At 44.5% G+C, this 17,302-nt stretch overlaps 1 protein-coding gene across 3 annotated transcripts in view; it reads right to left on the reverse strand.

Annotated features, from left to right (window-relative positions):
- LOC119969041 (cell surface glycoprotein CD200 receptor 1-B-like) overlaps positions 1–17,302 on the reverse strand; it is a 151,849-nt gene that overhangs the window by 106,472 nt on the left and 28,075 nt on the right. For 2 of the 3 annotated variants that reach the window (XM_038802194.1, XM_038802193.1), the window contains exons 3-4: positions 11,636–11,917; positions 5,373–5,505 (exon numbers count right to left, since the gene is read on the reverse strand). In XM_038802194.1, coding sequence (XP_038658122.1) covers positions 5,373–5,505; positions 11,636–11,917 — 415 coding nt within the window. The remainder of the gene's footprint in view (positions 1–5,372; positions 5,506–11,635; positions 11,918–17,302) is intronic. The other variant, XM_038802196.1, reaches the window with a different exon arrangement.

The following is a 17,302-nucleotide window of genomic DNA, read 5'->3' on the forward strand; positions in this document are numbered from 1 at the left end:
CCATGCTCATCCCACTAAAGTTTCTGTAATGAATTACATATGAATATCCAACAAAAGCTCCCAGCATTATCAAATTAATCCATTTTGATGGGAAATGGCACATGTCTGCAGGATCAAAATGTCTTGTAAAGATACACTTTCACAGACTTTATTAGTAAAAACAAACAATATTTATTAATAATAATTATGCAGCAGCCGCATGGCTGTAGCTAACTCCCAAAGTGTCTCTTTGCCTAAGAGCCTTTCTCACTCTGGGGTGATTCCACATTCTGAGTCCCAACTGGATGCACAGGCTCTGCTGTGCTGCCCTAAAAGGAACAATCACCACATCCCTTTTCCTTTCAGCCCTTTATACAATCTTCAATAACTGAGTCACTCAATCCTAAATGTTAACTCAACATTATGGACATGAGTTAGACAACTATAAATCGAGTCTTTGAGGAAGTTTCCTGTTTCTTGTAGAGTGGCGTAATTCTGTTCTGTGAAATGCTTCCGTGGGATTGGCATTAACAGGAACTGCAATAAACAGGTTCCCTTTTTGGCATAGGAGATTCATTACTATTTGCTTCCACAGAATTATGTCGATAACAGATCAACCTGGTACTTTGCTGCTTACGGGTTCAAAAACGTTACTTGATGGCAACACTGCTGGAGCATCTCTGTACTCCTCAAGTGGACAATGTGTGTACGAACAATCCGTCCCTCTACCCCCAACTTGGTATGAAAGGGGTCCAGTCTTAGAGACAATAATTCCGGGGATCCAACCTAATCCACTACTGACGTTTGTCATGTATATGGATTTGTTTACCATAAATCACCATGCTGCACTATGTGAACCATAGCGTGCTTTTTAATTACTTTGATTGGCTTCTACCCTCCCTGGCAAGTTTGGAAACATGAGGCTCAGTCTTGTTTTGAGATGACATCTCATTAGTAGTTCTGCTCTCGGAACTCCCATTGTTGCATGTGGAGTGGTACTATAGCTGAGGAGAAATTGTGAAATTTTAGTTTCCAAGTTTCCTCCTAATGTTTTCTTTCGGACAAACTTGAAAGTTTGGATGGCTGTCTTGGCTGATCAGTTTGATGCTGGGTGATAACAACAGTTCTAATGTGTTTAATCCTTTTGAGAGCAGTAGCTGCACAGTGACCCACTGATTAGCACTGCTGCCTCATGGCATTGAGGACCCGAGTTCGATCCCGGCCCTGAGTCACTGTCTGCCTGGAGTTTTCACATTCTCCCCGTGTTTGCGTGGGTCTCATCCCCACAACCCAAAGATGTGCCGATTAGAAGTATTGACCACGTCAAACTTCCATTTAATTGGAAAAAAATAATTGGGTACTTTAAATTTTTTTTTAAAGAAAAATAAATACTGTTGAATGCAGTGAAGTTTTGAAACTCAGCACTTGTGAATATTGTTCCATCGTCTGAAGCCATGACTTCAGCTAATGCATGAGTTGAAAAGCATTGGTGTAATCTTTCAACGGTAGCATGTAATGTAGGTGACTTCACCTCAAAAGATTTCCTCCATTTAGCATGTGCATCAATCACGAGCATAAACATTGAGTATAGGAATGGACCGACATAATCAATACGGATTCATACCCATGGTCACCAAGCCATTCCCAAGGATGCAGAGAAGCTGTAACAGGCAACCTTTGTTGCTGTTGGTGGTGTTGACAGTGTTTGACTAGCTTCTCAATATCAGCATCAATACCAGGCCACCACACATAACGCCTGGCAAGCATCTTCATCTTAGAGATACCAGGATGAGTGCAGTTCAGGTGGGAGCAGCTCTCCATCTGGTACAGGAACGACTATTCTTGCTCCCCAGAGAATTAAGCTATCCTGACAACTCAATTCATTCTTGCGTGTAAAAAATGGTTTGATTTCCTGGAAAACTGGCTTATTTACCCATCCTATAAATATTTTGTTCCTCAATTTGGACAGAAGTGGATCTCAATTGGTTCAGTTTTTCATTGCTTCGTTGAAACGAACAATATGTCTAAAATATTTAATACCATTATGATTTCTTGTGATGCTGGAGTATACGTGATACTTTCTTGCAAGAGTAGGCAGCCAATGGCATCCGCATTCATTATGTATGTTCCAGGTTGGTGCTTCAAAGTAGGGGAATTTAAGGTATTGCAGGGAGGGCACACTTCTCAAAGCAATCCATATACCTAACCCATCATGCACCACCTACCCTTCATGTGGTAGAGCTGCACAAGATACAGTGGACTTATTAACTCTGTGAGAACCTTCTGAATCAGAGTAGAAGCAAATCATTCTCAATCCCGCTACCTAATCGGAACATAGAATCCGAACAGAGAATCCCTACAGTGCAGAAGGAGGCTAGTTGACCTATCGAGACTGCACCGACCCTTTGAATTAGCACTCTACCCATGTCCATCTCACCCCATCACCATAACCGCATAAACCTGCTCATCCCTGGACAATAAGGGACAATTTAGCATGGCCAATCCACCTAACCTGCACATCTTTGGACTGTGGGAGGAAACCAGAGCACCCAGAAGAAACCCATGCAGACAAGGGGAGAAAGTGCAAACTTCACACTGACCGCCGCCCGAGTCTGGAATTGAACCTGGGTTCCTACACTATGCGGCAGCAATGCTGTGCCACCGTACTGCCCCTAATAGAAAAGGTTTGGAATGAGCACAACATTAAAGCTGCTACTGCTCCGCAGGCATTACTTCATCAGAAGTGTGACAGGAGTTCTGATTACATGTTTAAATATGGTTTTCACTGTCCTTCCAACAAAGTAACGGCAGGATATGCTCCTGTTGGGGCTCGTGAGAATCACGACAATAGGTTGCCACTGGCTATGGCAACTGACGGATGGGCCCACCACAGTGACCATTAAATTATGCTGTATATCTGTGGTGAAATTGTTTTTGGTAAGAATCTGAGATTGCTTTGATGGATGGACACTGTGGGCGCGATTCTCCGCTCCCCACGCCGGGTGGGAGAATCGCGAGAGGGCCGGGCGAATCACGCCACGCTGCCCTGGCACCCCCCACGATTCTCCCACCCCCCCCACCAAAATGGCGTGTCACGTTTTGCGACACGCCGCTCGGAGAATTGCCGCTCGCCATTTTTCCCGGCGATTCTCCGGCCCTAATGGGCCAAGCGGCCTGGCGACCCCGACCGGTTCACGCCAGCGCCAACCACACCTGGTCGCTGCCGGCGTGAACATCGCGCGACAGGTAAGTGTGGGGCCTATGGGGGGGCGGAGAGAGCATTGAGCACCACGGGCGTGCTCGGGAGGTGACGGGCCCGCGATTGGTGCCCACCGATCGTTGGGCCGGCGTCTCTAAGAGACGCACTCTTTCCCCTCCGCTGACCCACAAGATCAAGCCGCCACGTCTTGCGGGGAAGTGGAGGGGAAGACGGTAACCGCGCATGCGCGGGTTGGAGCCGGCCAACCTGCGCATGCGTGGCCGACGTCACTTAGGCGCCACCAGCCACGTCATTCTTGGCACGCCGCTTTGACACAAGCACCAAGGCTCAGCGCCTGAGATTCGCGCAACGCCGCTCCTAGCCCCCGGGGGGGGGGGGGGGGGGGAGGAGGAATAGGGGGCGAGGAGCGGCCTCCAACGCCGGAGTGAAACACTCCGGGTTTTACTCCGGCGTCAGACGTTGTGGAGAATCGCACCCAGTGTATGAGTCAATGCACAGAAAGAAAGGTCTGTAGGTAGTGGTATCTTTGTGGTAAATTCGAGAGATGTAGATAAAGATTTATTCAATGGTTAGATGCGGTATTATTGAGAAGTTATTTATATTACTTTGACACCAGTAACAAATAGTCAACCACAATTTCATTAGAATGGCAATCACCAGGTGCTCGTCTCCTCGCACCTCCTGGATAAGGCCTCATTAGAAGGAAACATTTTGCAGTAGGTATACAACTTGAGACCTTCGTCAAACTATGTCATAGAGCACTCTAGATTAATGTGTTTGATCAAGAGGTTGTGCATATTTTTCGCCTCCTTCAACATTGGGGAATCTAACTATTTTTTTCCAATTAATATTTTTTTCCAATTAAGGGGCAATTTAGCGTGGCCAATAACCTACCCTGCACATCTTTGGGTTGTGGCGGCGAAACCCACGCAGACACGGGGAGAATGTTCAAACTCCCCACAGACAGTGGTCCAGAGCCGGGATCGAACCTGGGACCTCGGCGCCGTGAGGCAGCAGAGCTAACTCACTGCTCCACCGAGCTGCCCAGCTATTTGTTTTTAAATGACAATGCCATTTCATACTGCTAGTGATTGTTTAGACAGAAGTGGGAGGCTGGGATGACCCCAGAACAGAAAAGTTCAGGAAAGCAGTGGTTACAAACTACTGTGGTTCAGTGAAGTTCAGTGAGGTTGGCGTGTGGAATAATATGTTGGCCATTTCTCTTGTGATGGGCAGCCTCTGTTCCTGAATAGCTGAAGCTGGGGACACTGGTTTCCATTTTCTCGGGTGGGTACAATGTGCCCTTTGTTCTGCATGATTACTGTAATGAACTCCAATTGGCTTTATTGGTTTGCCAATTGGAGTATGACCTCCCTCAATGATAGCTCATTGAGGGGGCCCATATAATCACCTGTGTAGGCTTTGTGAGCAGTCTTAAGTTGACTGGACTGCTAGCAGCACTGTTTGTAGCTGCTCCTGTAATATCGTTATTGTAAATAAATATTGGTGTGGTGACGGAACTCCTGCCTCCTGTGGATTACTACAATTAATTTGCTTTCTCCAAAAACAAAATACCAGGACCTTCCGAATGGAAACATGTAGTTGTCTCTTTAGTAAAAACAGAAAATGCTGCATTAACTGAGCAACGCTGGCAGATCTGTGGAGAGCGAAACAGAGTCAATATTTTGCGACTATATGACTTCTTCGGAGTTGTCTCTTTAAAGAGCTGTCTCTTTAGAATGGGCTTGGGGATAAAGAATGGCAGTCCCATGGGAGAAGGCACAAACGTAGATGGTGAAGATGTTGCAAAGAGCAAAAACAAAAAACAGATAAAAAAGCTTAGAAATGAGGGAGCAATTTGTGCGATAATGTAAATTGGATCACAGCGAAACAACAGCCACCTTTATCTCTCAGTCTTTGTTTCCATTTGACAAGTTAAATCGAAATACTTAATGTATAATACAGTAAACGGTGACTTTGGAATATGGTAATAGCATACAAATGAGACTTACTGACAGACAAACTGAAAAATACTGGCAGACTGGGCAAGCGCTACCAGCAATGTGACAAGGTTTGAAATGTCAGCACTCGCTGGAAGAGGAAGGTTAGAATTTCATAATAGTTTCCTTTTCCTCTTGACACGATCACAAACTCCATAAATTGGCAAACCCACCTGAATGCAGCTTGATTTTGCAGATCAAAGTATCTAAGTATAACAAGTGTTACTGCAAGAAGGCCCAGGCAAGCAGCTAGGACACCAGCAACAAGATATAAATGGAATAAATTATCTGGAGTCGGTTGTGAATCTGCAAAAGAAATAAGCACTAATTCATTCTTTCTCTGAGAGTAATGTGTTGGGAATGTTTCTTTAAAATATTTGGGCTTTTTAATAAGAACACAGGGAGTGCACACCAAGTAAAATAAGTAACAAAGTTTATTTACACAAACGATATGTACACTACCGATAGATCCCTACTGGGTTCCTCTGTGGTCGGTGCCTTACTAGCTGACCTTTTACACATGAATTAATTGAGATACCCAGGGTTAATTGAGATACCCAGCCCCTAGTGGGGGAACTCGTACTACGTAAGGAGCACAGGGAAGACAAGCATCCCCATCCCATAAATTCCATCCGGGATATTACAGGTTTGAAACCAGAGTTTCAGGAAAGGAAATACAACAGAATTGTTTTGAGTACAGCAATCATTACTTCATTTACTCACATCAAAACCTGTATAATGTACGCAATGAATAAAATGTTAAAATGTTATATATCCTTTCTCAAAGGTTTGTGCAATCTTTGCGGATTAACTGGAAAATTTCATGGGGTGGAAATTTATTTGCAAAACTGCAGTGTTCTTCCTTTGCCCTTTTAAGTGACTATATTACACAGAATTACATAGAGTGTACAGCAATAAAAACAAGTCATTCAGTCATCTGGTTTTAAAGAGGAGGTGGTTCAGGTACAGTTGACATACATTGCCACACGGGGGAAGTAGGACAAACAAATTCAGTGCTGCCTCGAGGACAAGAGAGATAGAGAGCAAAACAAAGCTGAAAAGCATGCTTGACTGACATCATGTTGACAGCACAGGAGAGAGTTAGAAGCAATATGAAGAGTTCAAAGGGAGCCACGGGGAGTAAATTCTCCATCCCGGGATGCCCGAAGAGCTTTGCAGCGGGGAATCAGGCGCCTGGCAGAAATTGGGATCAGCGCTGGGCGACAATCCGTTTTCGATGCTCTGACCCCTTTGCTGGCGGCGAGATAAGGGTTTGCGCCCGGGTGCCAGTGGGAGGATGCAAATGGATCATTGAGACCAATTTACAATAATTTGCACCCTCCCACTGCCGTGCAGACACGGAGCCTTATCTTGCTACCAGTGGGGGATTGGAACATCGAAAACGGAATGGCACCCGGCGCCGATCCTAATTTCTGTTGGATGCCCGATGGATGCAAATGAATATTAATAGGTTTTAATTATCCATTTGCATCCACTTAGCGGGCATGGCACCCTGTTCTCTGGCCTGCCATGACTCGCTGGGCCGGGTACCATGTGGGCAGGGTTACTACAGTCTCACTAACTGTGAGACATGCCAACACCGTTGCAACGTTGTGCGGCGTGCAATGCGATGACGCCATTTTGGAGGGCGCGGAGACTCAAAACCTAGCATCACACCGGCGTCGCTCCCGATTTGGGCATCGGAAGGGATTCTCCGCCTGATCGCCGATTACAAAATCGCCGTCGGGCAACGGAGAATCCTGCCCAGTGTCTCCCAAATGGAGAATCTCGCCCATGATCTCATTTTGAACTATGAGGAAAATAATGATACGCTTCAAGAGGGCACAGACAGGAATAGGTGAACATGTCGCAGATGAAATTTAATGCAGAGAAGTATGAAATAGTATATTTTTGGAGGAAGAACAAGGAGAGGCAAAATAAAATAAATGCTAAAATTATAAAGGGAGCACAGAGACCTGGAGGTACATGTGCACAAACCAGTGAAGTTGAGAAATTGGTTAAAAAAAGCAGACAGGATCCTGGGCTTTATTAATGGAGGCACAGAGCAAAAAATAAAGAAACTAAGATGAATCTTTATAAAAGCTTGGTTCAGCCTCAACTGGAGCAGTGTGTCCAATGCATGGACACCACATCTTAGGAAGGCTGCAGAGAGAGTGCAGAAAGGTTTTATGAGAATGGTTGCATGGGTGACTTCCTTCAGTTATATAGATTGATTGGAGAAGCTGGGGTTGTTCTCCTTAGAGAAGAGAAAGCTGAGAGGAGCTGAGCTAAAAAGCAAAAGGGTTCTAGACAGAGAGGATGGAGAAAAACTGTTCAAATCAGTGGAAAGGCCAAGAATCAGAGTGCCCCAACGTAAGCTAATTGAGAAAAGAACAAGAGTAACATGAGGTAAAACCTTCTTCAGCATCAAGTGATTCAAAGCTGGAATGCACTGGTAGAGGCAGATAGAACCAAGAGTTTCAAATGGGAATTGAGAAAAAGTTGCATGTTGGAGAGTGGGACTAACTGATTTGCAGCGTGCTAGCATGGACACAACAGGCTGAATGGCCTCCTGTACTGTAATAATTCTATGTACCTATTCCATGATTTTGTATTCCATGCTACTACGCATAAAGCTCAGGACCTCAGATGCTTTATTAACTGCTTTGTTCATCTATCTCGCTACCTTCAAAGATTTGTGGCTGACCATTCGTAGGATTATTTTTTGAATCCATTTAAAACTGTACCTTTTAGCTTAAATGTACTCTTTCTCCCTATTCTTCATCCCAAAATACATTACCATGTATTTTCTATGTGGATTTCATCAGCCACATGTCTACCCATTAAACCAGCTACTCCATGTATCCTTGGAGACTCCTAATATTTTCCTCACTGTTTGCTTTACTTACAAGCTTTGAGTCATCTGCTAATTTTAACGTTGCGTCCTATATCACAAAGTACAATTCATTAATGTACATCAAAACAGCAGCGGTCCCTGGTACTGAATCTTAGTGAACTCTGTTGAATACTCCCTACAGTTTAAAAAAACAGTCAACACAACTTGGCTTTCTATCTCCTCGTCAATTGAGTATCCATGCTGCAATGACCCTTTTTATCCCACAAGCTTGAATTTTGTTAACTCGGGTACATACTGTTCAGACCTGTAATTTTAATAAAGTTTAGTTTTGCTGGTTTGCCCATTGTTTTCTCCCTTTCAATTTCCTTGATATTTTGTTTCATTATCAAAAACCGAGGTGTAATCCCCAGTGCCTTCCTGAATTCTGGTATCAGAGTTAGCATGGTTGCATGGATTTAATGAAAGGGAAATCATGCTTGACAAATCTACTAGAATTCTTTGAAGATGTAACTAGTAGGTTGACGCCGAAGAACCGGTAGTTGTGAACAAAGAACAAAGAACAAATAAAATTACAGCAAAGGAACAGGCACTTCGGGCCTCCCAGCCTGCGCCGATCCAGATCCTTTATCTAAAACCTGTCTCCTATTTTCCAAGGTCTACTTCCCTCTGTTCCCGCCCGTTCATATACCTGTCTAGATGCCTCTTAAATGATGCTGTCGTGCCCGCCTCTACCACCTCCGCTGGTAAAGTGTTCCAGGCACCCACCCCCCTCTGCGTAAAAAACTTTGCACGCACATCTCCCTTAAACTTTCCCCCTCTCACCTTGAATCGTGACCCCTTGTAACTGACACCCCCACTCTTGGAAAAAGCTTGTTGCTATCCACCCTGTCCATACCTCTCATAATTTTGTAGACCTCAATCAGATCCCCCCTAAACCTCCGTCTTTCCAATGAAAACAATCCTAATCTACTCAACCTTTCTTCATAGCTAGCACCCTCCATACCAGGCAACATCCTGGTGAACCTCCTCTGCACCCTCTCCAAAGCCACCACATCCTCCTGGTAATGTGGCGCCCAGAACTGCACGCAGTATTCCAAATGTGGCCTAACCAAAGTCCGATACAACTGTAACATGACCTGCCTACTCTTGTACTCAATACCCCGTCCGATAAAGGCAAGCATGCTGTATGCCTTCTTGACCACTCTATCAACCTGCGTTGCCACCTTCAGGGTACAATGGACCTGAACTCCCAGATCTCTCTGTACATCAATTTTCCCCAGGACCCTTCCATTGACCAAATAGTCCGCTCTTGAATTTGATCTTCCAAAATGCAACACCTCGCATTTGCCTGGATTGAACTCCATATGCCATTTCTCTGCCCAACTCTCCAATCTATCTATATTTTGTTGTATTCTCTGACAGTCCTCCTCGTTATCTGCAACTCCACCAATCTTAGTATCATCTGCAATGATTTATTTTGTGGTTTATTTAGATTTTCAGAAAGCTTTTGACAATGTCTCACATAGCAGATTACGATGTAAAGTTAAAGTGGATGGGATAGAGGATCATGTCTTGAGATGGATAGAAAGCTGGCGGCAGACATCAAGCAAAAAGTTGGAATAAATTAGTCTTTTTTCTGAATGGCAGGCAATGACTAGTAGGGTACTGCAGGGATCTGTGCTGGGACTCCAACTGATCACATTGTATATTAATGACTTGGACGAGGGAACTAAATGTCTCTAAATTTGTAGTTAATACAAGGTTGATTAGGATGGTGAGCTGTGAGGAGGATGTAGATATGCTTCAGCGTGATTTGGGCAGGCTGAGTGAGTGGGCATATGCATGGCATGTGGATAAATGTGAGGTTATCCACTTCAGTAGCAAAAATAGGAAGGCAAATTGAGAGAGGTGGATACTCAGCTAGATCTTGATGTCCTCGTGCATCAGTCGCTGAAAGTAAGCACGCAGGTACAGCAGTCAGTAAAGAGGGCAAATGGTATTTTGGCCTTCATAGTGAGAGGATTTGAGTATAGGAATAGGGATGTTTTACTGCTACTGCATAGGGCATTGGTGAGGTCACACTAGAGTATTGTGTGCAGCTTTTGTGTCCTTATCTGAGGAAGGATGTTCTTCCTGTGGAGGGAGTGCAGCAAAGGTTTACCAGGCTGATTTCTAGGATTGTGGGATTGTCATATGAGGAAAGACATATGATCAGTTAGGGTTATATTCATTGGCGTTTAGAAGAGTGAGAGGGGATCTCATAGCAATGTTTAACATTACAACAAGATTAGACAGGGTAGATTCAGAAAGAATGTTCCCAATGGTGGGGAGAGTCCAGAACTAGGAGTCATAGTTTGAGGATAACGGGGTGAACCTTTTAGGACTGAGGTGAAGAGAAATTTCTTCACCCAGAGTGTGGTGAATCTATGAAATTCACTATCACAAAAGTAGTTGAGGCCAAAAGGTTGTGTAATTTCAAGAAGGAATTAGTTATAAATCTTGGTGTTAAAGGGATCAAGGGATCGGTGGGGAAGATGGGATCAGGGAATTGAACTTGATGTTCAGCCATGATTATAATGAATGGCGGAGCAGGCTCGAAGGGCCAAATGGTCTCCTCCTGCTTCTCTTTTCCACTTATCATTTGTGGCTATCCTTCCAACTTTAGGGGTGCATGATTAAGGCTTGGCAATCTTGCTGTGCTCTCTAATTAACGGTGTATTATCCTCTTGATGATAGAAAACACTTTGTAATGCCTATCTCTAGGGGCAGCAGGGTAGCATGGTGGTTAGCATAAATGCTTCACAGCTCCAGGGTCCCAGGTTCGATTCCCGGCTGGGTCACTGTCTGTGTGGAGTCTGCACGTCCTCCCCCTGTGTGCGTGGGTTTCCTCCGGGTGCTCCGGTTTCCTCCCACAGTCCAAAGATGTGCAGGTTAGGTGGATTGGCCATGCTAAATTGCCCGTAGTGTCCTAATAAAAGTAAGGTTAAGGGGGGGTTGTTGGGTTACGGGTATAGGGTGGATACGTGGGTTTGAGTAGGGTGATCATGGCTCGGCACAACATTGAGGGCCGAAGGGCCTGTTCTGTGCTGTACTGTTCTATGTTCTATGTTCTATGTACTGTCATTCCACTTGGTCCAGAAGAGGCATATTCTATGGCTAAATTGCTCCAAATTCCAAAATTCCCACTTAAGTTTAGACAGTTAAGTTGGGTCTTTTCCGATGCTTTCAAATTGGCTACTAAGTTATATATTAACCTTGGTACACATGAACATGCTCGACCTTTCAGAAACAGCACAACGTTGTGCATTCCTAACAGTATATGAAGAAGGGCAAATCATTTATTGCTAAGAATGCTTTGACCTTACATTAACAATTTCACTTCCATGAATCTTTTATTCCTGAATTCTTCAGCTTAATCACCCCTAAAGTCCTCATTTTACAGAGTAAAATGATTATTTCAAATTCAGACATCATTACTTGTATTTTCTGAATGTTATTTTTATATTTAGATTTGTTTAATTATGCTTTACTATAAACATCAGCATGACCATGCAAGATATACATTTTAGATATGCTTACCATGTGGGCCTTGCATTGGAATGGTATAGTTTTGTGTCCCATCAAATGCTGGATGACGTACGATGCAGGTTACTTCCTCACTGAACAGGTGGATGCTAATGTTATACTGGCTTCGTACAGTCACTGTTCTGTTACCGTGATGGTTTATATTGTTTGAGAAGTTTCCTAAATCTTTTGGGTGCCAAGTAATTTCTGCAGCTGGTTTCCCATTTGAAGCAGTGCATGTAGCCGTCATTGTGTCATTTAATCTGTTTTCAATATTGAAAGATACTACAGGTGGAACTGGAAAAGACAGAACAATACTTGAATTGAAACTTGCAATGTGGACATCGTCTGGATTTTTGTTTTGCTGAATTATCCAACCAACCTAAGTTATTTTTCATAATTGTACATTAGCTTCTTTGTAAATTTCTTAACAATACACCAAGTACTGAAGCAGACAATGGATGACATTGTCAATATGTCAGCTGACAATATGTCAGCATAACATATTGTTGCACAAACTCAAACTAACATGTTGAAACTGAGCGAGCACTGACAACTGCCAGTTTGTGGAATCCAATGTGTTGCCAATTTAGGGTTTCATTCAAATCTTGGTAAACACCCTCCTACATTGGCCAGCGTTAATCATTCCTGTAGTTCTGTGGTAATGCTTCTATATTTAAAAACAAATAGTGAGAGGATTAAAATGGAAAAATATTTCTGCAGCTCTGCAAATTAATTTCTTATTAACGACCTTGACAAGAACTTAAAAATTCAACTTGTTCATTTATCTACTTTTGAAGGGACGGCATTTCTGATGCTAATCGTAGACAAAATGGCTGTTATTTTTTTCTAGTAACATTGCAACACTTATCTTTCATTTCTACCTTTTGTTAAAGTTGGAAAAGAAAGAAAATATAAACTTGTATGATTCTTTTTTTAAAATAAAGTACCTAATTCTATTATTTTTTCAATTAAGGGGCAATTTAGGATGGCCAATCCAACTACCCTGCACATCTTTGGGGATGAGACCCACGCAGGCACAGAGAGAATAGACAAACTCCACATGGACAATGACCAGGATCCAACCCGGGTCCTCGGCACCGCGAGACCCCCAACTGTGTCACCGTGCTGCCCCCAACCTGCATGATTCATATTGGGAATATTAGGATTTAAATTTAAATTCAGCATAAATCTCAACTGCCAGTGGCAGGTTGTATGGCAAGGTTATGTTTGAAAAAAGCTGTTTGCTTCCAAGGGAACATTATTTTGGATTTATGCTCTCCCAATTTTGATGGCAGATTAAAAGCAAGATAAAGGTCAAGTTTCCCACTGAGCAATGATGGGAACATGTTTACATTTACTAGCATCTCTATAATGTTCATTAAAAGGCCAACACAACAGAAGTACGTTCTCCCCCAACCCCTCTCAAATTAAACGCCCCAGCGGATAATAAGAATTGGCTGTTTTACAACTGTATGAAACTGGTGTGCATCTGGCACGTTTCCACACCTTGAATGTCAATAGATGCTGTTTTCACCTTCCTTTAAAACTGCAATTGTGAAATATCAGGTGCCCGTGGCACAATCTGTGCCCAGGCTGGACACAGGAGGCACGACCAGCAGGAAGGGATAAGGGAGAGGAAGGACTGGGGCTGAGGGAACATGGGTGGGGAGGAGGGGAGACAGAGGCAGAATTGGGGGGGAAGACCAGAGGGTGGAGGTGACAGAGGCAGGACTGGGGGTGGGAGAACCTGAGAGGGGAGGGGAGATAGAGGAAGGACTGGGAGAATCACAAGAGGGGAGAAGGGTGACTTGCAGGACTAAGGTGGAGGAAACATGAGGGGGTGGGAGCAGACAGAGGCAGGACTGCGAAGAACACAAGAGTAGAGATGCAAGAGAGCGATAGGGCTGGGTGTTGACAAAGGATAGAGTGGAGTAGAGAAAGACTGTCTGGAGGAAGAGTTATAAGACTGCCAATGGAAGATTCAGAGACTGTCCTGGGATTAAAACATGCTATGAGGGGCATATTAAAGAGACCATCCTGGGGATGTGCAAAGCATGTTAAAGAGCTCTGCATGGTACATTTGTCTTGGTCCTGATCTTGGGTGGGAGAAGGCTTCTCTGGGCAGTGATAGTCATGCACAGCATGATGTGCAGGGTGTGGTGGGTTACCTAAGGCATTTTGTTCAGGTAGTTTGAGTGATGGTGTTGGGAGGCAGTGGGCACAATAACAGTTACGGGAGGCATCTGGATCTGGTATGTCAGTAACTGAAAAGTCAAGGGGTGGTATTGGATAGCCTCATGCATAGGGTGCCCCAAAAAGCAAGGATGCATTTGACCTTGTGAAGGGGAGGGGTCACATTGACAAAGGGCATGGGAATATAAACATTAAAGGGTTCAGGGGGAGAACAAGAGTATCCATGTCATCAATAAAGGGGTCAAGGGTAACAGGGCGAGGATGAATAGTGAGAGAAGGAATGGGAGTTAGGAAGCCATGAACATGGAGGAGGATTGGAGGAAGTTGGTGGATGATTGGAAATTTAGAAGCTGGTCTCACTCACAAAAATCAATACATGATGTTGTAATCAACTAAGAATGACACAGAAAAGCAAAAAGGAAAAAAACATCAAATGGGGAGGTGTTTCAGGGCATGTAGGAGGAGATCAGCCAAAAATGTATTATTTATTCTACAACAATGACTGCAAGACATGTTAATCAAATTTGTTTCGTGGAATATATAAACAGGAGGTTTAAGAACTGGTTCTGCCAAGTCATTGCAAAGTACATTTTGGAGAATCAGTTATAGCATTTGTTGTGGCAAATTCCTGTGCCATCCATAAGCAACAGGACTTCAGTGTGACAACAATAGGATAATCACTAACCTTGATGAGCAATTCTGCTGAGGCCAAATAATACCTCCCAGAGTCTAAGGGTCACAGGTGTATTGTCCAACCATCATGCCACATATGATGCACCTTTTTTGATTTCCCAGATGTGGAAACAAGGTCTACTCACTGGGATTAAAACATGCTATAAGGAGCTGGTTTAGCACAGGTGTAAATCGCTGGCTTTTAAAGCAGACCAAGGTAGACCAGCAGCATGGTTCAATTCCCGTAACAGCCTCCCCGAACAGGCGGCGGAATGTGGCGACTAGGGGCTTTTCACAGTAACTTCATTTGAAGCCTACTTGTGACAATAAGCGATTTTCATTTTTCATTTCATTCACTGTACTGAGATGGTGTGAGATTAAATGCAACCATGGATCCAGATGGGAGCTCATTACGTGGGTGGTGGGGGGCACATTTTGACCCTTCAATGAATGCAGGACCTTGCATCACATCATTTACATACTTGGGACTTGGAGATTGATAAATGCGAATTATGTTGACTATAGTGTGGAGTATATACAGTGATAAAATAATAAAACACCTGCCCCATTGTCTATTGAAAACTTCTGAATTTTTCTCACCCGAATGCTAAATCCATGTACAGTCCCTGGCATCGACAGCAGAGGTGGCTTGCTGACTGCTCTGTCCTGCTGTCTGAAATGACTTTGGTGGGTGTCCTCTAATGGTCCAATGCCTGGAGAGCCCAAGCCTGCTCAGGGTCTCCTACACTGGACCTGAGATAATTGATGGGATGACCGGCAGAGCTAATTTGGTGCAGCAGGTCATCTTTGAGTGTCTCGGGTGGAAGTCCTCTAGGGTATCTGCCTGGCGCTCCTCATCCCTTTGGATGCCCAAGAGCCCCTCCCTGATTCCAAGAGGAGCAAGGGCGCTTGTTGGGAAGTCAAGATGCCATGTCCCCCTTGCCTAGCCACTACTGGGATGCACCCATAGCTAGAATGATGGTGATGGTGTGTATATCCACATGCAAATCCAACAGAAACTGCTGGACCTGGTTCTCCAAGGTGGCCACCATCCTGCCCATGAAGATTTCAATGTGCTTGCATCCCAGAGCCATGGCATCAGACAGAATATGGACAGATTCCTCTTTACTTTGTTCCACTTTTCTGCCTGTTGTTTTTGTGCCTGTCTCTGCATCTCCAACATTTCTCTCGGCGGCGATTCCTCGGGTTCGTCATTGGACACAGACTCAGCATGGGCCTAGTCTCCAGAAGTCCTCCGAGTGTCAGAGACCTTGGTTGTCATTGTCTCCACCAGCTGTGGACCCGTGACAGTGATGTGATCACCAGATTGTGAACCTGAGCCTATTCTAGAAGTTTATCCCATTGAAGTGCATGTATCTGCGCTGATGGAGGGTGCTGGTGAACGCAGTGACGCGGTTTCATCAGATGGTCAGTCTGCCTCCTCATCTGAGATGGTCTGGAGGCAGAGACTGAGTAGTTTGCCGGACGATGTCCTTCACCTTTACTTTCTGGTACCTGGAATAAAGAGAGGAGAGAATTATTGATTGACTAGGCAGCCTGCTATAGTACAGACCCCTCACAGTCATTGTTCGCAAGTGACTGATGAATCCTGAATGCAACCTCACTGGCTTGTTGGAAGAGGCCGATCTCACTTTTTGGGCACAAATTATCCCTATGCCGTCCAGCCAGTCTGTGGCCTGTTCCTTGTAGGGGAGAGTGTCCTTAACTCCATGGTCCTCCCTCCGGGCTTGGCCCTCCCTTTTGTTGTGGGAAATCCTGTCCTGCATAAAGGCATTGACTATGAGCGCTATGGATGAATGAGCAGTTCAGAAGCAAACATGCATGTTGTGTCTACTGAGCCCGACCCAATATGGGATTAAGATGCATCTAACCTGCAATGGTGAGCTTAAAGTGGCTGGCAGACGTGATGAGAGTGCAGGTTTGGAGTCAACAGATGTTTTTCTTATCCTGGCAGAGCACAGCAGATCATTCATCCTTTTCCTGCACTTCCGGGCTGCCCTTTTTTTTAACCTCCCTAGCGACTTCCTTGAAGTCTGACGTCGTCAGGTGGGAGGACCTCCTGCTCCCATCCCAACAGGACTGTGGTGAATGTGATTCACACTATATATAGTTGCCAATATCACTCCATGTATATATGTTGGTTATCTACCAGTTGTAAGGTCAATGCTGTATATAGTTGCCAATATAACTCCGTGTATATATGCTCACTATCTACCATTGTAAGTGCAGTTACACTATCCGACCACCAGGGGGAGTCGCTCTGGGAGTATGCGATAGTTTGTACTGGGCTCCTCCCTTGGCTCCGGCCAGGACTCCTCCCCCTGGGACCGATGTATAAAGATCAGTGCCTTAGAGCCAGCCGGCAGTTCATTTGGAGTTCAACGACGAATAGGCTGGCTCTGTTGTAAGTGTATTAAAGCCTCTGTTCAGATCCAACTACACGTGTTCGCTGAATTGATGGTTCCATCAATTTAATACACTTAAGAAGCTGCCGAAGTAAAGCATGGAATCCGCTCTAAAACCAGGACGTCAAGAACTCGATCCGCAGGATGCAGAGGCGAAAGAAACCTTCTGCCACTGGCTGAAATGTTTTAAGGCCTACCTGGCCGAAATCAGCACCGCTGAAACTACAGAGGAACAAAAGCTCAGCCTACTGCATGCGAGGGTAAGCCACAGAATTTCTACACAACTAAATCCAGCCGGTTCCTACACCGCAGCGCTGGCGATTTTGGAAAAAATGTATATTAGGCCCATGAATGAGGTCTTTGCCCGCCATGTGTTCACGACTCGCCG

Source organism: Scyliorhinus canicula, chromosome 7 (genome assembly GCF_902713615.1).
Source record: "Scyliorhinus canicula chromosome 7, sScyCan1.1, whole genome shotgun sequence".
NCBI classification, from domain to species: Eukaryota; Metazoa; Chordata; class Chondrichthyes; order Carcharhiniformes; family Scyliorhinidae; genus Scyliorhinus; species Scyliorhinus canicula.